This window comes from Nematolebias whitei, chromosome 5 (assembly GCF_014905685.2).
Source record: "Nematolebias whitei isolate Nwh7 chromosome 5, NemWhi1, whole genome shotgun sequence".
Classification (NCBI taxonomy): Eukaryota; Metazoa; Chordata; class Actinopteri; order Cyprinodontiformes; family Rivulidae; genus Nematolebias; species Nematolebias whitei.
In genome coordinates, this window is record NC_056502.1 from 20,568,257 (window position 1) to 20,592,897 (window position 24,641).

Consider the following 24,641-nt stretch of genomic DNA (forward strand, 5'->3'; position numbering starts at 1 on the left):
CGAGTATATTCGATGCATCGAGTATATTCGATGCATCGAGTATATTCAACGCATCGAGTATATCCGATACATCGAGTATATTCGATACATTGAGTATATTTGATGCACTGAGTATATTCGATACATTGAGTATATTCGATACATCGCCATCTTTAATCCACGCATCACAGATTTGCTGAGCAACATCCTTCTGTTCCGTGAAGTCAGAGAGTCAGACAATTTCTTTCTTTCGGGATCATTAACTTCTAAATAAATCATCAGACACACAAAATGTGCCTAATTTAACTGTTGGAATGACTTCAATAAACAATAATTCATAAACATCTGGTGTGCTTTAGGTGACAAAACACACAGACAATGTTACTGATTTATTTAATAATATTGTTGGATGTTGCCATTTGTAGACGGTCCCTAAACTCTCATTTCACTTTCGGCATCGCGTTTCCTCCGGCTTCTTGTCACCCTTCAGCTCCGCACTAAAAAGAAAGCTCAACACCTGGACACCAACATTATTATTTATATTATTAGAGCTTTATTTATGCAGGTTAGTTCCCATTGAGCCTCAAGAACTCATTTACAAGAGAGACCTGTTATATCTGTGAGGACACTTTACTAAACTGAGAGAATTGATTTTTACCACCTCTGTTTTTATTTCTTTTCCTGGCACTTCGAGACTTCCATACTTGACTCATCTCATTGAGTTTTAGTTTAAGTTCAGGGTTTGTTTGTATTTATTTTTCCCCGTGTTTGTTTAGTCTTGGTTTACTTCCATCGTGTTCTTTTACCGCCTTTGTAAATGCCTCCCTGGTGTTTATTCTGGTGTATTTAGGCTCGTCTTTCCCACTTTCCTCTGAGGCCACGTGTTTATCGCAGCTATTTATCTACTCTGTTGTTCCCCTGCATTCTTGTTTGGCTTCACTTCAGTTTGATCTTGATTCTGCACTGCTTGCTGTTCATTAGTGACTGAGTCTTTTTGCTGTTACACCACGCTGCTTTACCAGCGTCCACATTTAGTTTTAGGTAAAATGTTTGTGGGATAATTTGAAGCTATTTTCTACTTTCTACAACTACTTGTGTTTAGTTTCTGTATTTAATTATGCTGAAGCAGATTTAAAAGAGAGCATTGTTTTTGAAGGAAATGAACACATCCTAATGTATTTCTGTAATAATAAGAATTTAAAAAGAAGCAGAATATTTTTTAGAAAAAGCCATAGCACCCCTGTCCTGAATCAGCTGAACGTTTTGATTTACGAATGGCTAAATTAGCCCAGTCTGCTGAAGTAGTTAGTTCGCAAAAAAAAACGTACGGAGAAATTGAAAAACAAAAGTGCTGGTTCAGCATTTACACCAATTTAAAGGATCCTAAAACTTTTGAGGCAGGAGCAATTTGTCTGGAACAATTGACAACAGAGGCACAATAGAGGGATTCAGACACTGAGCAGCAGCTGAGACAACGATGTGACTCCGATTATTTCAGACACAGGTCCACTTCACTGACAATGTGCTGCCTTCAGAGCACAAACACAACCTCAGTATTTGCTGGACTTTCCCACAAGTAAATCCCGAGCATTTGTTGAAGCTGTCCTTAGACTAGTCCTGCAGTCGTTACTGGAAGTCCCTTAAAAGAATGGTTCAGATATTTTCTGTGGAAAAGCTTACAATGAATATCTTACCTGTTGCAGATAGCACTTTAAACAACTTCGTTTTGGAGGAACTGAGTTTAATTCTGATCGGATTGACGAGATAACGAGTAATCTGCAGTTTTAAGCCGTCACCTTTGTTGAGCTGGTTGTCCTGAAGGCTGTAGGAGTCCAGAAAAACACCGCTGTCACTTTGGAGCTTTTCTCCCTCTGGAGATGTTCCCAGCTCAGCTGCATGGGCCTTAGACAAAGCCCTTTTCTGTTTGCACGACTGCCAACTGAGAAATGCAGATGAAAGCTGAATCACCTACAAGTGGGCTAATCATACACTTCTTCTTAGGGAACAATAATCCTGGGAAAACTCACCACTTGTAAGCCACATAAATGAGCAATCCAAGAACCACAGCCGCCAGAACAGACACATAGGCCACTATGTTGTTGCGTCCACCCTCGTCCTGCGGGGTAAACTTGGACGGTTCCGGTGTACGGTTGACCTCCTCCTCCTCTAGAAGTGGCCAATGAGGAGTCACGTGGGGCCCTTCGGTCTCACTGGGACGAGACATGATGTGCAGCTTCTTATCTATAAGAAAAGGAGACGCGTCAGGGAGGAGCATCAACACTTTGGACATGTTCATTAGGGCCAGATGGAACGATAGCCTCCGTCCTTCTGAGTCCCTGAGGATTTTTAACCTTTTTTTTTTTTCCAGCCTCCTGCAGTCCAGCTATTTTAGGATCAAACATGCTGACCTGTGTGGGGGGGGTCATAGGGTCATGGCATGTGAACTTTCAGTGTACAAATGACCCCACTCCTGGGGAGCATGTGTAGCCATTTGGGGGCAAAAGGACTAACTGTCAGGGTCAGCTGTCCCCCTCGGCCTTCAGGGGCAGTTAACCTAAAGACCCGCCGAGCTCGCTCGAGTTGGACTACAAGACTTAAGTGGGCTTTTAGGTTTTTATTACAGATGTTTCTCTGCTCAGAGGTGAGGATGCACATGTGGACCACATGCCCAGACCCTCATCTTCCCTCAATTCAGCTCACAGTTTTACATTTTTAATCAACCATTTGTGTCAGAGACGTTTGTTAAATTAGTCGTGTGTTCTTTCAAAGTATAAGCGACGACAAAAATCTGCAGTCCGTCTTACAGAACTCGTTGCTCCGTTTGCCATTCATTCATTTGAAACCTGTAAAATGTAAATTCCCAACACAAGTGGCACTGCAGCAATACAGCACTAACGCGGCAGAAAATTTAAATTTAAAGGAATAGTTCAGATATTTGTTGAAGGGAGGTTCTGAATCTACATGAACAGCTGATTTTTTTCAGCTAGGAGTCATTTTGAGACTTCAGAAATCTAGGGATGCACGATATTATCGGCATGGTATCGGCCGATATTAGCGATAAAGTTAAATATCGGACATCAGCCATTCCATCAAAATAACTCACCGATATAAAAGGCGCTGCTTTTTTAAATATATATTTATAAAGTGTTACATCATTTTCAGCCCCCTTTTTGGCATCTGCATTTGATGGCAAGCCAAACTGACAAAGACCATGACGAATAATGTATTTTAATTCCACAGCAGTAGGTAAGTAAGTCTAGGGGAAAAAGATCTGTATTGGTATCGGTTATCGGCCAAATAAGTTTTAACATATTAGCATATCGGATATCGTCCAAAAATCCAATATCGTGCATCCCTACAGCAATCCATTTTGTTCTTATTCTAGCTCAGACTACGTAGCTATCAGCTGGACAATTTGGTGAAGCTGAGGTTAAACAAAGAGCTGTCTACAGCAGGTAAGATATTGACTGCTCATTACCTCTCCACAGAACCCCACTTGCAATCTTTTTTTCTTTTCTTTTGTTTATTGCGTTTTAATTCAAAACATAGCAGAGGAATACCAACCGTATGTCTCATACAACACATGTGCAGCCATAAAATGGAAAGTTGAAAATGAAAAGAGGAAAGGGGAAAGAACAGTTAATGAAAAGGTAGTAACTGAATGAGTTATCTCAATAACATCACTTAAAGACAGAATACAGCCCTTCTACGAAGAGGTCAGCTTAGTAGCGATGTCATTGGCTGGCCCACAGCTGGGTTTGGGTTTTCCACTCAGAAAAGTGGTTTCTTTTTAGAATCGTGGTTTTTGGTTTTGTTTTTTTCTCAAATCTGTTGGTGCATAATTAAAGAAATGGTGACCAGCATTCAGAAATTGTTCATCATTTACCCTTAAGACCTAATCTTCTAATCTCTCCTTGCTTAAACTGCACTCAGCTTCAGCTCCACAGAGATGACCTGAGTCCACTTGTGGCAGGTTAGACATTATAAAACCAGTATGTGTCCGTCAGTAAGACCATGAGTCTGTTTCCCTGCCAGCACTCACCCATGCAGAGCGTGTCAGAGTTGGGCAAACAAGGACGGATCTCCACCTCGTTGTCTGAGCACCGAGTGCACATCTGGCAAGGTTTGGTGCTGTGATGCTCCTCTGAGAAGGTTCCTGGGCCACAGATCTTGCACAGCCTATCGTTCTGAGACTTGCACTCCTGGATCACACCCTCGCCGCGCCTGCACTTGGAGCAAGGCGCGCACACGCCATAGACATTCATGAAGAAGAAGCCGGTGTCACACTCGCAGTGGGTGTCGCTGGAGGCTGAGCAGGTCGTCAGGGTGGGGAGGCTAGGCGGGCACTTCGTACATGGAACGCAAGGTTTAAGGCTTTCAGATGAAGAAAATGTTCCTGGGAAGAAAAAATAAGAGATTTAAAACTAGACTACAGAATTTCTGAAGGAATGTTGAAAAATGCTAATGCAGCTACTGCCCCCACAAATCCTACATCAGTTCTGTAATACTTAGAAAAAAACACATTCTGATGGGCAAACTGTGAAAAAATGTAAAAAAAAAAAAAAAGGAAGATAACAAAAATGACAAAGCTGCTGCCAGTGGCTCATTTTGGTCACCACGGTAACCACACACCTGTGTCTCTCACTCCCTGACTGCAAACTTCAGAGAAGTGGACAGAAACGGACTGAAAACTAAAGGTCAGATCTTACACCTTCAAGATCTGAGGGGCAGAAGACTCTGATTGTCCAACATGTGCATTTTCCTGTTCCTGCAGTGTTTTATGGAGGAGACAGAAGTTCAAATGACCCCTCGCTTCCATTTTTTAGGAGAATATTTTAAGCTAAAATATAGCTGAAGTCTGAAAGCTTGGCTGTACACTCTGTGTTCTGAGGGGCTTTGAGAGAAAACCACGAGTCCTAGAAGTGAAGAAGTGAAGGACAATCTGGGTCTGTGGCTCCTTGAAGCTTTGACCCAACATAATGCAAAATATAAAGTCATTGGTTTTTATACCCACAGTAAAGATAAATGACAAGTTTTAGCGGTTTTTCTGCAAATGTTTAAATTAAATCGCTAAAAGAGAGAAAATAATGTTGATTAGTTTTAGCCATTTCATTTATACAACTTGTGACTTTACAGCAGGATCTTTCTCTCAAATCCACTAGAAAATTTTCAGACCTATAGGACAATTGCCTAGAAGAAATATGATGATTAATTAATTAATTAATTGAAAGATTAATCTAATTAAAGTTAAAGTATTTTTTTTATTAAAACTTATTAAGTCACATTTACATATCCAACAAAATGGCCTAATATTTAAACAGACTAAATTTATGCTTTACTACTTTAAAGTGGGATGCATACCGATAATTATTTTTATTTTTCTAAAGTTAAAAGGAAGACTCACATAAACCTACAGAGTTCAGGGTTAATTTTTTGGGGGTAAAATTGGTATGAAATATATATATATATATATATTCCCCTTGTTTACATGAATGTGGTCTTTTCTTTAGCCCTAAAATATAAAATTATTAAATGTTAAAATTCATTATATTTTTTTTGTTTTATAGTCACCCCCACTGGCAAAAAAATAATAAAATAAAAGAACCTCCATAAAAATTTGAAGTGGCCCATGAGCCAGCAGTTGATAATGACCGTGTTGCAGCTCTAGACACTTTGTGTTTAGTAAATGAAGGGTAGAAATGGTTCTTTTGATTTAAAAGGTCGCAGACCCCTGAACTAGGTGAAAGAAGACAAAAATCTTAACGTTTTAATATTTGATTGGTACATGTGCTAAAGTAAGAAATGTTTGTTTGCACAGGTTTTGACTTTTTCAAACATATTATCAACGGTCAGTTGAACATTCCATGAAAAATCCAAAAATCATGAAACTAAAACTGGTATTTGTGTTAAAATCATAAAGCTATCAAGATGCCAGTTCAGACACATAAGTTCCAACTCTCTGTGAGCCATTTGAACTTTGAATGATGTGTCTACTGTGAAATATGCCTGAGGTAAAGAGCTCCAAAGAGGGCTGAGTTTTTGCGTGTTTCCCCAAAATCCCATTGAGCTCCATAGTTTTTTGTGCCATTTGTTTCTCAGATTTCCTCCACGTTGTTTGATGCACATCTATGAAAAGTCACTCTAATCCTGATCGCATAGCTGCGTGACAAGATACACAAAATATTTTAAGCTCAACAGTAACAAGTGTGCTTCTGTATCGGCAGCCTTAACGAGGTTTGCCTTGAGAAATGAGTGGGATATATGAGACAAGCTAAAAATTGTAACATTAGATTATAAGTGCTTACCTTGTGGGCATGGTGCACATTTGGTATCCTCCTTCCCACAGGATGCCTCCACTCCAAAGCCGACAGGACACAGACTGCAACACTGGCCTGATTCAGTGAACTGACCGCTGAGACAGGCCTTTCCAAGAGTAACCTAAAGTAAACACGATACAGTCAAATAAACCACCGCCGCGCCTTTTACTAAAAGAACCAAACAGATTATTTTTTATCTTTTAGACTTTTAGATCTGTTTGTTTTGATGTGAGTTGCAGGAACCATGATGGACATTTAAACAAGAGGAAAAGAGGAAGTTTTCTTTTCTGCAGGGAGTCTTCTTGTTTATATAATTTGTAAAAAGGAAATCACACGTATTTCACCCAGGGCACGATGAAAAAGGAAAGGGAAAACGCTTCTTTTCCTGAACCTTTTTTGTTGTTGTTGTAATCTTTCTATCTGTCTTAGTTTTCACTCCTAAGTGCCCTGAGCTCTTATCTGCGAGTGGGCACTAAAAGAGACCCATTTGAGTCCTGACATGAGGAACACATCAGACATTCCTAACAGCTTGTGCAACAGGGTTGGTGCCTGACAGAAAGTGGTCGGCTTTAGGTGGGTGGGAGGAGGAAAACGAGCCCTATTCCTAAATAAATAAATTAATTAATATGTCAGGATGCTGGCCCAGAGATGATGGAGGTGTTTCTGGATGCATGGCTTCCTCTTTGCATGATGGAGCTTGAATTAACAGTCGTGGATTTGTGTTTACAGATACATTAGCCCATCGCTACTTCGCGGTTCGACTTTTGCAGACTCGGTCAGTTGCGGTTTTTCACAGTACAAATGTACACGACACATGACTAACATTACACGTAACTGGGACACTACGAGAGACAGTAAAAAGTTAACGAAAAAAATAATACTTCGGACAGACGCCGTCATTTTGTAGTTTTCTCTCAATAAGCCTACATTATTCTTAGTGACTTTGGCGCTCAGTGGATCAGAGAGCCAGAGATTCTTTATTGTCATTCGCACCTCATGTGGTACATGTGGTGGAGCGAAATTATGTACACAGGGTCCCAGTTACATCCAACAATAAAATGTATAAGAAAAACAGTAATAACATCTAAGATATCCTGATGCATGCTCAATAATCCAGGTAGAAAAATTCAAAAAAGTTCAATCTGGTCCTCTGGACAGTCAAAAACAAAGCAAAAAAGCAAAAAAAAATAAACATCTAAGATATGAACTAAGAAAAACATCAACTAAATATACACTAAGCACTAACAACATAAAACATTGAACATCAGCACAAACATGAACATGAGTCTGTGTGAGCAGATGTGCACGCATGAACACATCAACACTGAAACAGATCAGCAGCAACATGATGTGATTTTTCACAGTGGTTATTCTGGTTAGAGATTCATGAGTCTAACAGCCTCAGGGTATAAGCTGTTCCTCAGTCTAGTGGTTCTACACTTAATGCTTCTCAACCTCTTTCCTAAGGGGAGTGGGGCAAAAAGTGTGTGTGCTGGGTGAGTGAGGTCCTTCATGATGCAGGTGGCCCTCTTCCTGCATCTGGAGGTGTAGATGTTTGTGATGGTGAGGAAACTGACTCCAACAGTCTTCTGTGCAGCCTTCACCACTCTCTGCAAAGCTTTTCTTTCTGCAGCTGTGCAGCCTCCATGCCACACATTGATGCTGGAGCATAGGATGCTCTCCACTGCACACCTGTAGAAGGAGGTGAGGACTGAGCTTCCCAGACCATCTCGTCTCAGCCGTCTGAGGAAGTAGAGTCTCTGATGAGCTTTCTTGATCAGGCTGGTGGTGTTGTTGCTCCAGCTGAGGTTGTCATTCATGTGTACACCCAAGTACTTGTAGCTGGAGACCACTTCCACCGCAGATCCTCTTATGTTCAGGGGGTGTAGATGTTGTTGTTCCTTCGGAAGTCCACAATCATCTCCTTTGTCTTCTTCACATTGATGTGAAGGTTATTCTCTTTGCACCAGCTCTCCAGGTGTTCCACCTCTTGCCTGTAGCTGGACTCATCATTGTTTGTGATGCATCCCACCACTGCTGTATCATCTGCAAACTTTACAATGTGACAGCCTGGATGGGTAGCTGCACAATCATATGTGAGCAGAGTTAACAGGAGGGGGCTCAACACACATCCCTGAGGAGAGCCAGTGCTGAGGGTTATGGTGGAGGAGAAGTTGTGGATCCTCACTAACTGTGGTCTGTTTGTTAAGAAGTCTAGTACCCAGTTGCAAATGGAGGGGCTTAGTCCTAGTGTGGATAGTTTGTCCATCAGGGTTTGGGGGATCATGGTGTTGAAGGCGGATGTGAAGTCCACAAAGAGCATACAGACGTAAGAGTTTTTCTGCTCCAGGTGGTTGAGCGCAGTGTGGACCACAGAGGAGATGGTATCCTCTGTTGATCGGTTCTCACAGTATGCGTACTGATGAGGGTCCTCGTTGATGTTGATGGTTGTTTTGATGTGAGTCATGACCAGTTTTTCGAAGCATTTAGCGACTATCGGGGTGAGGGCCACTTGCCGATAGGCATTCAGACCAGTCACTGTAGAGCTTTTTGGGACTGGGATGATGGTGGCAGTCTTCAGGCAGGTGGGAACTGTCTCCAGGGTAAGTGAGGTGTTAAAGATGTCTGCCAGCCCCTCGCAGAGCTGATTGGCACATTCCTTCAACATTTTTCCGGGGATGTTGTCTGGGCCAGTTGCTTTGTGCAGAACCAACCGGGAATTGGACCAAAACTACTTCCCGCATTATCAGTCAATCTGAGTGCTGCATGCCGTCCCAGGGAGCCTCTCTGGCGAGGAGGCGTTGCTTTGAGGTCCGGTGTTTTCTCTGGCGCTCACCGGGACTTTTTGCATCTAGATTTGGACTCGATATGGACCATTGTGTGGTTTTGTTTGCAGTACGTAGCTACTGTACAGTATACATGTATATACATATGTTGTTAAAGAGTTTAGAACATTGCAAGAGTGTGGGAAGGGTTTATAAAGCCTTAAAATATTTATAAATACTAAAATAAGTATAGCGTTCCTACTTTGCAGTTTGTCAGGGGCCGATATGAGGTAAGAGAAATGCACATTCATTTTGGTTGTATTTACACAGAATGCCCTGCGCTGTAGTCCACTTCCTGCTTTTGGAGCGGTCTCCGGTCCGCTTGCATTCACACTGCATTTGAACCGCGCCAGAGTTCACTTCAACCGGACCAAGACCTAGGTATTTAGGCAGACCAGAGGTCGCTTTTTTGGTCTGCATCAAAGTTTGATTGTGCATTCACACCTCCCCAAACAAACCAAACTCTCTAGCCAAACGGACTAGAGTTCGATTAAAGCGGACTAAACAGGGCTAGTGTGAATGCACCCCTAATCCCTAATTGCTCCCCGGGTGCACACATAGCAGCCCACTGCTCCACCTGGGTGCATCCCAGATGTCATGGGTTAAATGCAGAGAACTAATTTTGCCATTGTATGGGAACATACAATAATGATAATCTCAGACTTCCGCTTCACTTATTGCGGGGGGGTCCAGACGGTAACCCCTGTGATAAACGAGTGACTACTTTATACCTTTTTTATGGGAAAATTTAAACCTTTGATATGTTGACAGTGTTTCACTGTGAATAAAATATGTTACATTTTACACAACGTCCCAACTTTTTCAAGTGTCCTTTTGTCCTAAACCCAAAGAAAATGGCAAATACAACCCATGTGAGCATGAGGGTGTAAATGAGACGTTTCAAACTCGGGGGGAGTCATTTCATCGAGGACTTGTATGAGTGTCCACTTGGAGTGAGACAACGTCTTTGAAGTCTCCGGGCCCTCCAGGTGTGTCTGTGAAGACCAGAGTTTCACTAACACCACATCTCCAGGCTCAACGCTGCGGCATCTTAAATATGCACACATTTAACGGAATCAACCCCCCCACCCCCCGCCTGGGGCTCTGACAAGAGCAAGCAGATGTCTAACAGTTAACCTCCTGCTAAAGGGAAAACGATGTCTCCCGTTTTTGTGTCTGAAGTCTGCCAAGACACACAGGGAACATGTGCAGACCTGCTGAGGCTCCAGCTAAAGCCCACCAAGCAGAAACACACACACACACACACACACACACACATGCACACGCAGTGCCATGGCCTTAGTCACATCCAAAAATGTACAGGAGACAGCTTTGAAACAGGGCTCGCCTCGGTCCAAAAACAACTCCCAGTTTTGACTGAGCTGCTTCACAGCTGAAGCTTCAAGAGGCTTCACGATGGTGGGCTCCAGCAGACAAGAGCCGAAACTGAGCCCAAGCATGCAGCAACAAAATCACCTTTCTGTGACAGACAGGGTTTATCGAACTTTTTTGACGCTAAACTCGTCTCGGATAAACAGCAGCTCTGCTTTATTTCCAACTTCAGCTTCAATTTCTGTCATTTCGGTGCGAGTCTCGGCTGATGTATCTCTGCCAGCTCAAACGGAGAAACAACTCAACCAAGAGCAGGAACTACGAGAAGCTCGGCTCTTCCTTCATGGGGGCGCAGCGTGCAATAAAAGATTTAATCTGTGCTCCGCGTGAGACGATTAAAAACAGTGATCCACGCAGCAGTGACTCAGTACATCCAAAGGGACTAAACTAGAGGAAATGAAACATTCTGAGAAAATACTTGAAGCTCAAAAACTCTGAAAGGCCAATCAGGCCCGTCTAAAACGTCCAAAAAGCAAAAGTTCCCAAGCTTTTCAGCCATGTGTGTACTTCCTCTGATGACCTTAGTTTAACTTTGGCATAAAAGTCTAAAATGTTTGTATTTGTAATCAAATGTACCTTTAAAGTGCAGAAAACATAACTTTTAATTAATAACTTCCCCTAAAATTAAGCTTTTTTTGTTACATTTTTCCTTTAATGTTGTGCGTGAGGCTGCATGGTGAAAATCCGTTTCACCTCCAAACAGGAAGTAGCTGTCACTCAAACGTGTGTCCCAAATTTATACTTTAATTCTAAACGAAGCATAACAAGCTCGTCATAAAACCAGTAGGAGTCACATTTCATGACTTCTACAGCATTTCTCCAAATACATTACTTACAACTTGGGAAACGATTGTTGGGTAGTTTTCTTGCCAAATCGTGTACTTGTACACACACTGAGAGGGCTTTACTCATCGCTGCCTGCTTGTTTACACTCGATACAGTCAGGAAGAGATCGTGTAAATAATCTGAAGTAAAACTCAACGTGAAACAAACGGCTCAGTTTTGAACCGCGTGGCTGAAAGCAGTTTGTTTGTCAGGAACAAAACATTGTCTGCCGCTCCGCTGTAAAGAACCCAGTTTAAATACAATTACACCGACCGCACACATAACTGCAACCAGACGAGCTAGCTTTCAGTAAATACTTTATTTCAAACCACTTTAATGTATGTTCACTGGCTTTTCTAAAAGACCAAAATGCAACAAAAGTAACAAAGATTTCAGAACATAAAATAAAGGCCTAGCCTTGGAGGAATGCATGTCGCCCGCCGCCTCTCGTAGCAGAGTTTTAGACTAAAATCATATAAATGTTGAGAAAGATGTATCCATTATGTTAAAACCCTAAAGAATACTTTGATGTGACAATTTAGAGCTCAAAGTATTTATTAGGGACAACTCTCAGGTACTACTGAATCAAACTATAGCTCAAAATGAGCAAAACAGATTTTTAGCCACTTTTGTGATGATTGCTACCAAATAGCTGTGGCAGCCATCTTGACTTCAACTGACTCCAAACCATAAAGAGTTACAGATATGCCTCCATTGATTGTTTCCTGAAAATTTTAATAAAATCCGTCCAGTTGTTCATGAGATATTTTGCTAACAGACAAACAGCCTTGAATTATGAGCACTGCTGAGGTTTTAAGCAAAAATTCTGCACAAAGGTTAGCACCTACAATATGTGTTGTGAAGGATTCTCAGCTATATTCACACCAAATTCGAACACAACATCCGTAAAACGGATTAAATTAGAGCCATTTTTGTGTTTTCTAAGGTGAGTCGTTTGTGTCAGCCATCTTGGATTGAGCTGGCTCCAAATGTTAATCAGGTCTACACATTCATGTACTAATTATTTCCTGAAAATTTCATTAGCATTTATCCAGTGGTTCACGAGATATGTTGCCGACAGACAGAGCTGACTGCAAATAGTTGATGGTAAAGTTTTAAACAAAGAGCTTGAGCAATCTTCTTGTACTCTTTAAGTGTGTTTGGGATCAGGCTCAGCTACTACCACACCAAATTTTAGCTCAAAATCATCTAAATTGACTGAGTTATAGCCTTTATTTTTTAATTGCGAGTCGGGTGCAGCCTTTCATCGTCTTCATGATGCATCCTGCATTATATCCTATAAATGAACACCAATGTCCATGTTCATATACAATCCGCCTCTTATACCGAGCCACAATGAAGCCTTTCCCTTTTGCTTCTGCTGCTTTGCTACTTGTGTCATTATGTTCAATTTTCAAGCACAGTGTAATTTGCTGGTTGTGACCCTCGGAGTATTTCCTCTTATCTTCTGTATCTGGAGCCTAAAGTTTGAAGGAAGCTGAAATGCTGTTGCTTTTTCCATTAAGGTAAAAAGCTGCAATCTGAAGGGATTCCCCAGCGAGAACAGACAGACCACCGTGGAGAGCTGCTGCTTTCAAGGGGTCTCTGAACTCCACGGCTGCCGGAGTCACTCAGTCATCACAGATCACACACACACACACACACTTCAGCCGTCTTGAGCTTTAAACATTTTCTGTGCCTTTCTGAAGTGAGAACCCTAAAGACTTTCCAGAGTTCATCTAATCCGCGTGAAAATAAACACACAAAAGGATGCACCCCCACCCCTGTGAAAAGGCCGACCCATCAACCTTCACGGTCTGAGACAGACGAAGTTCAGTAAAGACTCTAAACTGCACATCCTGTCTGACTACTGCACTGTAAAAAAAAAAACAGGATTGTAAACAGTAAAAGGTACTCATTAGAATGTCAAGAAGACCACTCCTAAAAGTCACCAAGCAGAAAACAAAATACACATTTCTTTCTCGTATTGTGGATTACTGTGTCTCCAAGTTACATAAATGAATAGTTGTCACCACGTGTGTTTGCTCACCAGTGAACATCAGTCAGCAATAATGATGTCCACTGATGAGCCGTGTGGGATGAAGAAGTCGGACAGTTTTAAAGTATTTGTACGTATGTACGCTCAAATTTATTGAGTAAAGTATACAGTTGGGATCCGACAGTGGTTTTACTCGTCTTTCCTCTTTTCTTTCTCTCCCACGTGGTTTTCTGCAGATTCTGCCGAGCGCTTTGTTTACATTGAGCGCGTACCTGCATTACAGAAAAGCATATCGATCTGAAAACCTACTCCAAAGTTCATGCTCGATAATCCAGGTAAAAATCCAACAATGTTCACTCAGGTGTTTTGAATCACTTTGGCATGACTGTCTCAGAGAAGTTAGCGGGGGAGAGGGTGGGTCCCGGAGGCCATCTTAGCACCAGCAAACTGTTTTGTTCCACTGTGGAGTATGCTGTTTGTGGGAATCAGTTTTGTTTGGTGGCTCCTCAGACTGAAGAAGTCCTTTGGATGAAGGATGAAACGTCTCAGCAAAAAAAGAAACCGTCCAGATGACTTGACTACTGCAGTAAACTCTTGAATATATCAAAGTTCATGCTCAATAATCCAGGTTTAAAAAAAATCCAACATAAATCAGTCAGGTAATCTGGATGGTTTCTTTTTTGTTTGTTGAGACGTTTCATCCTTCATCCAAAGGACTTCATCAGTCTGAGGAGCCACAATGAGTCCCACAAGCAGCACACCTACATAGTGGACCAGCCAGACTGATGAAGTCTTTTGGATGAAGGACGAAACATCTCAACAAAAAAAGAAACCGTCCAGATGACCTGACTGAACTTTGTTGGAATAGTTCATATAGTTTAGGATGATTTTTTTACTTTTTGTTTAATAGTTTCAAATGAGTACCTTTAAATATTACCCATGAGTATTTTTAGTGACTCACTGTACAAAAATGGTCAAATTTGAGCTTCACTGACTATTTACTTTCAGTACATCTTGATTAAAATTTTACCGAAGACACCGGTACTCAACGTTCATGTGAACAGTTAGCTTCTGGTCAACAGTTTATTCGTCTCCTGCGAAGTAAAACCGAACAATAAGTCTCTATCTTTACGGGTTGAAACAACAGATAACTTAGTGAAAGTTAAAGGAACTCTAATAAAACTTGTAGCTGGAAAAGTTGTTGTTTTATGAGCCTTTGTGTTTATATTTTCAACGTCTGAATGAGGTGCTTATGTAGCTGCCTAGCTAGCCTAGCATTAGCCGAGTTTATCCACAAACCACAGACTTATGACTGATCTTTTTTTTTCCATCCACTATTGTTAATTTCCCATTAACGCAATTATTTTGGTAGAAATATTAATAAATTCCTGGATATTTGTTAATGAGCTGCATGTTGTGTGTATTTCAATGTATTTCATTTGAATAAATGAACATTATTTAGTATAAATATAGTCTCTTATGGCTAAACAATAATGAAATATTCATGCAAACCGTTATAATTTCACTACCATACATTTGTTTACAATGGATTTGAATTTACAGAACATAAGTGAGTAATATGTTAAAAGCTGTGCAATTTATTTGACTAAAAAGACGCACAAATTAAATAAAACTTAATTTTTTTTAATAAGTTTCAAGTATAAACAATTTGTAAGAATTTATTTAGTCCACTGGAGTCGAAAAATAGGAAAAATTAGTTTAAGCTTCAAAAATTTGAGAAATTACATGTGTAAAAATTGGTTAAATTTGAATTAAATTGTGTGATTTAGTTGATGGACATTTAGGTAAAATTCACCAAAAAATATTGTTTATAGTCAGCCAAAATAAAAAAACAGCAAAGTTTTACACCAATTTTATTGGTTGAATTCCCACGGTTTGTGCAGCATTATGGCACAGTTGGTAGAGCTATTGCCTCTCAGCAAGAAGGTTGCTAGATCAAATCCCGACCGGGGGCCTTTCTGGGTGGAGTTTGCATGTTCTCTCGGTGCATGCGTGGGTTTTCTCCGGTTTCCTCCCACAGGCCATAAACATGCGTGTTAGGCTGATTGGTAACTCTAAATTATCCCTATGTGTGAGTGAGAGAGTGAAAGGTTGTTTGTCTCGTTTGTCTCTATGTGTCCCTGTGATGGACTGGAGACCTGTCCAGGGTGTCCCCACCTCTTGCACAGTGACTGCTGGGTATAGGCACCAGTGACCCCCACGACCCAAAAAGGAAGACGTAGATAAAAGATAATGGATGGATCCTTGCATCTGTGATAAATCAGGCAGCAAACTGATCTATCCCCACCACATGCACAGATGAGAGAACAATAATTGCTCTGCTCAGGGTGTTCCTGCTAATAAGCCTCATTTTTACCAGGATGTGCCGAGGGCGAGACGCACGGTGGGACGTCCAGTAAATACAAGAAACACGATCCGTAGAGCCCGAGTCGACATACAATCCTCACAAACCAGCCAGCGAGAGTTGTCTGAAAGCACTAACAGTTTTTGAGCAGCATCCAACAGGACTTTTGACATTATCTCCTTTACACGGGGAAAACTTGGATCTAACAAAGTGCTTTGACTGTAGAGGACAAGCCTGGACAAGAACAGGAGCTACCGAGCCCCCACTTTTTTAAGAAGAAAATTAATGTCAAGTTAAAGTGATGATAAAATTAGGGGCTTTTTAAAGCGCTGCTCCTGGATTTAACGTGCATTTAAACACTACTCAAACTGTAATTTGTTCATAAAATGCATGATTTATTATTTCTTTGTCGTGAACAATCTTACTGGCTCCTGCTGTGCGTCTGAGAGGAGTCTCTGTGGGAAACAGGCTTAGATGGCTTGAAGCAATTTTTTCATGAGTGCCTTTTTTTAAATTTTTTTAGATAAAGTCTCTGCAGGGCCCCACATGCAAACATCATCTGCAAACACACAGTGTTTACCAACATGTAGCAAACGTTAGATGCACTTTTTAGATCTGTTCTTTTATAAACCGGAGGATTCTCAGCTACTACCACACCAATTTTTATCTGTATCTGTAAAAACAACGGAATTATAGTCATGTTTGTGCTTGCTTAAGTTGATCAACTGTGACGGCCATCTTGAATCGGATAGTCTCCAAAAGTTAATTAGCTGACAACGTGCAACCAGTGACGACTATCTAACAGTTTCATTCAAATCAGCCCAGCGGTTCAAGAGATATTTTGCTAACAGACAGAGTTGGCTAAGTCTCATAATAAACACCTGAGATATAGGTCATTTTTGTAGCTGTTAAGTTGATTAGTTGTGGTGGCCATCTTGGATCAAAAAATAACTTTGAGCGTTTCAATAATTACATCCACTGGTATAATAAATATTTTGCTAACAGAGACAAAATGGTCACACAGACGCATATATTATTGCATGCCTTTCATGATAGTGTGCGCTAAATCCAAATTTTCTTTAAAAATTGTCAAGATTGTGGCTAAATTGGCATATTTGGCTGAAATACATCCACATTCCCTAAACCCATTCAATTGCCATAAAAACAATAGGGCACCATTTTAAGGGAAAATGTAATATTTATAGTCATTTTTCCATATTTTTAAAATAATCTATTTTTGACTTGGCAAGGAAAAGTCTATTCTAGAAAACCAAGGCAATGTTCTCTGTATTAAACTAGAAAAACACTAGATCCTGTAAAAGTTGTCTCAACTTTCCTCAAAAGGTCTAAATAAAATCCAGCCTGTCAGTACAGTAGTTGATGTAAAATCGTTTAATCTCTGATGATAAAAATCAAGGGCGGGATTGAGGGAGTGAAAGGGCCGCTTGTGGCCCGCGGGCCACACGTTGCCCGTGTGTGACTTGAGACCAGATGTGTCTCCTGCTGTCTCCACGGACAACAATGGAAAGACAAACAGAGCACCAGGCAGCGGAGCCTGGTGATGTGGGACATCTGGCTCTGAGGACAGGAGCGGAAGTCCTCTGGGAACAATGGAGTGCTGAACTGGGCGGCAGGACTTTTCACAACATATTTTACTGGCAACAAGAGCGCGAACGGAGACGAGAGGAAGTGAATAAATGACACGTACTGTGGCCAACAGAAGCGCGCAGATGAGCATCGACCTCATGTCTCCAGAGCAGCTCCTCAGGTCCAGAAGAGACACGAACAACTCGCCTCCTGTCTTCAAGCTCCGCTTCTCGTGAAAAGCGCTGGTTCCGTCGGTCCTCCGCGGAGTTCTGGCGCTTTTACGCACAAGAAGCGCGTCTCCAAGTGCGCGCAGGGTCCGAGCGCAGAGGACAGTGAGGTCCCTGTGTGTGCAGGAGTGTGCGCGATGGGAGCTGCAGCTGCCTCTCCTGCAGCTCTGCCACAGATGAAGCAAGCTTCTCCTCCTCGCCCGTTTCTCCTCCCACCTCCTCAGCCATGAGCAGGAGCCGTGATTGGCTGCAGGAGAACTCCGTCTGAAAAGTTGCTCTTTACAAGTACAGTCACGTGCAAACGCTTTAAACCATTAACAGTAAATGTTTAATAAAAATAATAACGTTTTTGTTTAACTTTTACGTTTGTCTCATTAACTACACAGAGATATTTTCAATTTCTTAAAAACATTGTTTTTGGAATCCCCTTCAGCAGACTGGCTCTAATGTTTTTAGCTTTCAGCTACCATTCTGCTACTGTTAGCTAGCCTGTTGATACATGTAGCATTTTGACACTTTTAGCTTTAAGGTAACCTTTTCCTACTTCAAGCTTTCAGCTAGCATTTTACTTTTAGCCTTTAGCACTCCATTTGCCATTGGTGTCTTTCAACTAGCCTTTTGCTACTTTTAACTTTCAGTTAATCTTTTGCTGGTTTTAATTAGCATTTTGCTAGTTATTTCTGCTTTTACCTGGACTTTGATATTTTTTAGTTTTTATCATTATCCATTCATCATTTTATCAATCAATCATTTTATCATCTAGCGTTCTGCTACTCTTAGCATTTAGCCTTTTCTTACTTGTAGCTTTTAGTTAGCCTTTTGCTTCTTTTAACAAGTGTTATACTACTTTGAGCACACATTTTGCTACTTTACATTTGTAGTTATCATTTTGTTACTCTTATCTTTAAGCTAGTGTTTTTCTATCATCTTCTTCAGCAAATCTTAATAATTCAGCGTTCACTCTGCGTTCTCACTGAAAATGCAGTTTCTTCATTTTTATCAGTATTTTGCATCCAAACAGGCAGAGCTTGTAATGTTTTAGTTGTCTTGAATTAATTTATTGCTGTTTAATCAGCAGTACAACATATTTAAGTGCTTATTTACCTGACACTCTGCTTATACTACTGAACTGTAAATAGTCTGCAATTCTCAATGTTCCAACACACACTGAACTTTATTATTGATTTTGTTAATTTTATTTCTTTATCTATTGTTTTTAACATTTTAGGAACTTTCTGTCTGTGTGAATCTTTTTATCTGTTGCTGCTGTTACACTTGCATTTCCCATCTGCGGGACAATAAAGGCTGTTTCTATTCTTCCTATTCCATTCTAAAATGATGTCAGCCAAAACACACAACCTATGACAGAACACATAAAACATGTGAAGAAAATGATTAAAACATCAGTTTAAAAAACAGCAATATATGTGAATATTTAGTTTGACACCGATCTAAATTGTATATTTCTTCTTCTTTCGGCTGCTCCCTTCTTTAGAGGTCGCCACAGTAAATTAACTCGCATGGTTTGTTTTTACACCGACTGCCTTTCCTGACGACACCACAGACCATTGAGCTACCACAGAGAGCTGTTGGGTGCCCAGGGCAGCAGATGATGGGGGTTAAGGGCCTTGCTCAGGGGCCCAGAGTGGGGCAAATGAGGGTGGAGACAGATGTGGGTGTTTCACCTTTGCCACCCACATTTTGATGTCGGTTCGAGGAGTCAAACTGGCAACTTTCCAATCACAGGCTCACTTTCTCTAACCTCTGCGCCACCACTCCCCCAGAGTCTAAATTGAAAATATGGATCTAAAACATTAACAGATCTAAAACATGTAGATCAGTAAACCGCTCATAGATCTGATGACTCCTGAATCACCTCCGAGGGCCGAGGGACAATCAGTCCTGGATGTGTCCCGTCTGCTCCTGGGCCTCTTGAGAGATTCTGCCTGCAGTCCAAACCTCTCAACATCCAAACACACATGGAGCATCATGAAATAAATAAAATGAAATAAAATAAAAAAAACTCCTGGAAAGATAAAATCAGGACGACAGTCTCCTTCAAAAAGCTCCAGCTCTGCTCAGACTTTTTTGCTGTTATAAGGAGGGGATACTTCTCTGAGGTCACCCTGGTTCAGGCATGGCACTCACTGCTCCAGTCGATACGTTTACTTTGATGCACTGTGGATCAAACTTTGAACATCTGTAAAGCTTTACATTCTGCTTTTAGTCACATTTTACACAACATCCCACCTTTATTTTGGGGGGATTGAAGTTCTACATTGGGATCCATTGTGTAATTTTCTACTTTATTCCCAAAACACTCATCTTGACGAGTGACGCCTTGTAAAAAAAGTATTTTATTTTTATTTCTTTTTAAAGGAATCCTGCAGGGGATTAGCACACAGCTGTGATAGACTCTTATCTGAAACAAACCCAAGCACGAGCATCAAGACGACTCGCTTTTTGAATCAAGACGACTCGCATGTTTGATGTCAGCCATTCAAAAGATTAAGGGTGAATTACACACCTTGTAAATTCTAGGGGGGGGGGGGGGGGCTTCAAGGGAGAACAAATGGAGGTGAGCAAAGCAGGGGGGTCTCATGCACTTCAAAGCCTGATGAGGGATAAGAGGATGAGGATGTTCCTGCTCTGAACCAACCAGCTTCATTCTTTCACAACAATGGAGGAGCTTCCACAGCCATCACCTCCATCTAACACACAGTTATTACTTTCTTCTGTCTGTTTGGTCCTCACTTTTTCTTTTTTGTTTAATTCATTGCATTTGAAAAGTTCAATAGATTTTGTTTTTCTTGTTTGAAGTTGTTGTTTTATCGTCTTTAATACAAATGCTCCTGAAATGAAGCGCACGATTTGGGAAGACTTAAATCTGGAACCAAACAGGTGGCGGAGCAAAAATAGAAAGAGTAGAAAAATATTAACGAAAAATCAAATAAATAGAAGAAAAACAGTTGCATGACAAAAATGTGTTGCTAAATATGAAATAAAAATGCCACCAACAATAAAAATCACTTTAATTTATTCAAATTCAATTTATTTCTATAGCACATAAAAACAACAAAAGCTGACCAAAGTGCGTTACAGTTCAGTCAAATTAAAATGAAGTAATAAGAACAAGAAACAAATACATCTTGTACCACTCAGGAAGAACAAGAAGGCTGAAAAACAACAGCAATAAAAATCAGCTCTTGTTCTCAGACTCTGCATGGATCAAACCTGAAGGAAAAAAGAAGAGTTTTGAGCAAAGATTTAAAAGTCTCAACAGCCTGAGCAGTCTTTAAATGATCAGGTGAACTGTTGCGCAGTTTTGGAGCAGCAACCGCAAAAGCCAGATCACCTCTGGACTTCAGTCAGGAACTGGGGACTTCTAAAGATGAACTGTTGGTAGACCAGAGTGCTCTTATTGGAGTGTAGATGTTAAGAAGATCTCATACCGACAAATAAGATGGGGCCAGACCTTTTAAGACGTTAAAAACCAGCAATAAAATCTTAAAATCAATCCTGAAGTGAACAGGAAGCCAGTGTAGAGAAGCCAGGACAGGAGTTATGTGATCGTGTTTTTAGTTGCTGTTAAAAGACGAGCTGATGCATTCTGGATGGTATGTAAGCAATGTAGAGATGATTTATCTAAACCAACATACAAAGCATTACAGTAGTCCAAACAAGAGCTAATAAAAGCATTAATCACCTTTTCAATGTCTCTGAAAGGGAGACGAGACTTCCCCTTGACAATGAGTCTTAGTTGGAAGAAATTGGATTTCACAACAGCATTTATTCGTTTGTCTAATTTAAAAGTACTATCGAAAATAACTCCCAGGTTTCTGACAGTGGACTGGCTGTATGAAGCCAAGGGGCTAAGAGTGTCAAGGGTGTTACATTTACCAAAGCAGATGACTTCAGTTTAATTTTCATTTAAATTCAGAAAATCTTGTTTTAACCAGACTATGGTTCCAGTGGAGTAACCCTGTTTGACTTAATGGGCAAAATCAACTGAATGTCACCAGCAAAGCAATGAAAAGGGATGTTATGTTTTCTAAAAATGGACCCCAAAGGCAACATGTACAGATTAAAAAGCAGTGGACCTAAAATACACCCTTGAGGGACCCCAGAGATCAAAGGGACCTCAAATGATGAACATTCCCCATAAATGAACAGTGTGTGTATACAACATTGCAAACCAAAGTTGTTTATTTCTAAATTTTTCAGAGCCCATAACATTGGTATCATCTGGAAAACTTGCTGAAAATTTAAGTTGTGCATTTAAGAAAAAAAATCAGGATTAATTAGGAGTTAAAAAAAAACAAAAACTGAAGGACCTATCCATCCATCCATCCATTATCTTTACCCGTGTATTCCATTTTGGGTCACGGGGGTCACTGGTGCCCATGTCCAGCAATCACTGTGCGAGGGGCGGGGTACGCCCTGGACGGGTCGCAAGTCCATCACAGGGACACATAGAGACAAACGAGACAAACAACCATTCACTCTCTCACTCACACCTAGGGACAATTTAGAGTTACCAATCAGTCTAACATGCATGTTTTTGGTCTGTGGGAGGAAACCGGAGCACCCGGAGAAAACCCACGCATTCACGGAGAGAACATGCAAACTCCACCCAGAAAGGCCCCTAGACAGGGGTTTGAACCAAGGACCTGCTCGCTGAGAGGCAGCAGCTCTACCAGTTGCGCCACCGTGCTGCCCCTGAAGGACCTAATGTCCTTAAATGTCCCCATAATGCAAGAATGGGGACAGTAATCTAAACAAACAGACAACTGGTGACAGAATAAACATGTTTATAAAGAAGGCAGGCTGGTTGATCCTGAAGGGAATGCAGACCGTCGGCTACAGTCTAGGTTTGAAATGAGATCATTTTGTGATGGGAAGGGACGGAGTTCAAGTGGTTATTATTGACAACATGATCAATCAGATCTCATGAAATGTGTTTCAGCTCAGAGTACGTGTTGAGGATGACCCTCAGCTACAGCCTCTCTAAATCTTAGCTCCAATCCTGTAAAACTGATGGAGGTAGAGCCATTTACAAGACTGCTAAGGTCACTGTGGCAGCCATCTTGACTCCACAAGTTAATCAGTTGTAGCTGAACCGACTTCCTCTGTGCTCACTCAAGGGTGGGGTTGATCAGAGAAAGAGGGGTGGATGGTCTGAAGTCATTTAGCTGCAACTCAGACCTGGAGGGGTCAATGAAAAGAGGCCACGCTAACAGAGTGAGGTGTTAACCCCTCCCTCCACTGTCTACAGTTTTTTTACAGGACACTTTTACCACTTCCCCCCTCCCCTACCCAGCAAATTGTACCCCCAAAGAGGTGTTTATGGGGGAGGCTGACAGGATGTTGGGCCCATCAGAAGATCAAAGTCTCCACTTTAGAGTCCAGGAGCTGCTGCTGCTCAGCGTGACCTTTTCAACCCCAGCAGGGTTCAGATGAGACGATCCGTGTCTGAGGCAGCTTCACCGTTTTAAACACAAAAATAAGAGCTCGGCTCTCAACAACAAGCCATCGTGCTCATCGGTTTAAAGAAAAGCGGACGGCTGAATGAAATGTCATGAAGATTGGTCTTTTTAGAAGCAATGTTTGGAAACGCTAATCGATGTCAGGAAACGGATGCAGACGTCAACTTCTGTGAGACTTTTTCCAACTAAAAGTATCCAAAAATAAATAGTGAGCACAACGTGACAGAGACAGTTCAGATCTTACAGAACGAGCTTCTATAGAAAGGTTATGAGCAGGAAATATCTTACCTGTTGTAGATGGCTATTTGAACGACGCCAATTGAAAAAAAAAGCATTTTTTCTTCACATTACATTGTTCTTCTAGCAGGAACATTATGAAGTTCCTACAGGAAGTGACCCAGGCTGCACAGGAAGTGCTACAGATATTTACTGCTGCTGCTATTTGCACTTGCACACAGCCATAAAAGATTATATAAATAACATCTATTGCAAAGCTGATGATGATAGAAAAGGTTTACAAAAGAAAAACTTTGTATTAACTGCTATATCATTTTAGAAACAAGAGTTGTTTTTGCCCTCCTGCTTCCCTTGGATCAAAGTGACATCTGAGGGTAACCCAAGGGCAGCAGGAGGGTTAAGACGGCAGCAATCCGTTTTCATATCGTCGCTTTAATAGTCGCCCACGGAGCTGGAACAGCTGGCGACAAGCTGGCGACTCAGAATTACAAAACAGAAGAAAATGTTTTTGCTGCAGTCTCAAAGATTTCTGAGCATTTGTCAACAAGTGACCGGCAACTTGTGTGGTTGTGTTTGTCACAACTAAAATTTGAATTCATCTATTTTTGTGTGCTCCAATTGTAAAAACTGTATTTCAGTCTATTGCGCGCGTGCACGCACGCACGCACGCACGCACGCACGCACACACAGGAAGTGGGTTCTTATAAAACTTTTGTGACTGACTCTGGAGTCATCCTGCCTTCAGACGTTCTCCTGATACATGATGAATAAAAACAGAGCATTCGTCCAGCCAAAATGATTTAATCAAACATCTTATTCACGTTCATATTACAACAGAGCAGTAAAGCTTTGCTCACAATTAAATTAGCAAGAATAAAAATCTGTCATACAGTGATCTTACTGATTGTAATTCAGTGTTTATTCCAAGGCCCACAAGTAAAAAATAAAATAAAATAAAAGGCACTTATCAGATTAAATAAAACAAGAGCACAGTCAAGTGGAGAGAAGAAATACAGAAGCATTTCTAAAAAGGCCAATTGTAAGTAAGGCCACTGAAGGTCCATGAGCTCACTGAGGATAAAACACTGAATATTTTTCACATCCTCGAGCATTAAAGCAGCGCCGCTTTAACTGTAACAGTTTCACTTCGCTAAGAGCCTGACAGGAATGTAGACGGATAAACTGTGGTTTTATTTCTGCTGCAGGAGCATCTGTCAACCACTAAAAGCCACAACACAACAAAGGTTCACAAGCTTCCTCCACCCCCACCTCCACATGTTTCTTTACAGTGATCAACCCTCTCCTGAGCAACTTCTGATGCAGTTTTTCTTTTGTTTAATTTTCAAGTTTCCAGGAGTTTTAAGAAGATCCCCATCGCCAATCAATGGCTTTAGGACATTCA

At 41.1% G+C, this 24,641-nt stretch overlaps 1 protein-coding gene across 1 annotated transcript in view; it reads right to left on the reverse strand.

Annotated features, from left to right (window-relative positions):
* nradd (neurotrophin receptor associated death domain) overlaps positions 1 to 17,468 on the reverse strand; it is an 18,688-nt gene extending 1,220 nt beyond the window's left edge. The window contains exons 1-5 of the mRNA XM_037676336.1: positions 17,411 to 17,468; positions 6,285 to 6,417; positions 4,022 to 4,375; positions 2,007 to 2,220; positions 1,776 to 1,918 (exon numbers count right to left, since the gene is read on the reverse strand). Of these exons, the coding sequence (XP_037532264.1) occupies positions 1,776 to 1,918; positions 2,007 to 2,220; positions 4,022 to 4,375; positions 6,285 to 6,417; positions 17,411 to 17,449 (883 nt within the window). The 5' untranslated portion in view covers positions 17,450 to 17,468. The remainder of the gene's footprint in view (positions 1 to 1,775; positions 1,919 to 2,006; positions 2,221 to 4,021; positions 4,376 to 6,284; positions 6,418 to 17,410) is intronic.
* Between the last annotated feature and the right edge of the window lie 7,173 nt (positions 17,469 to 24,641).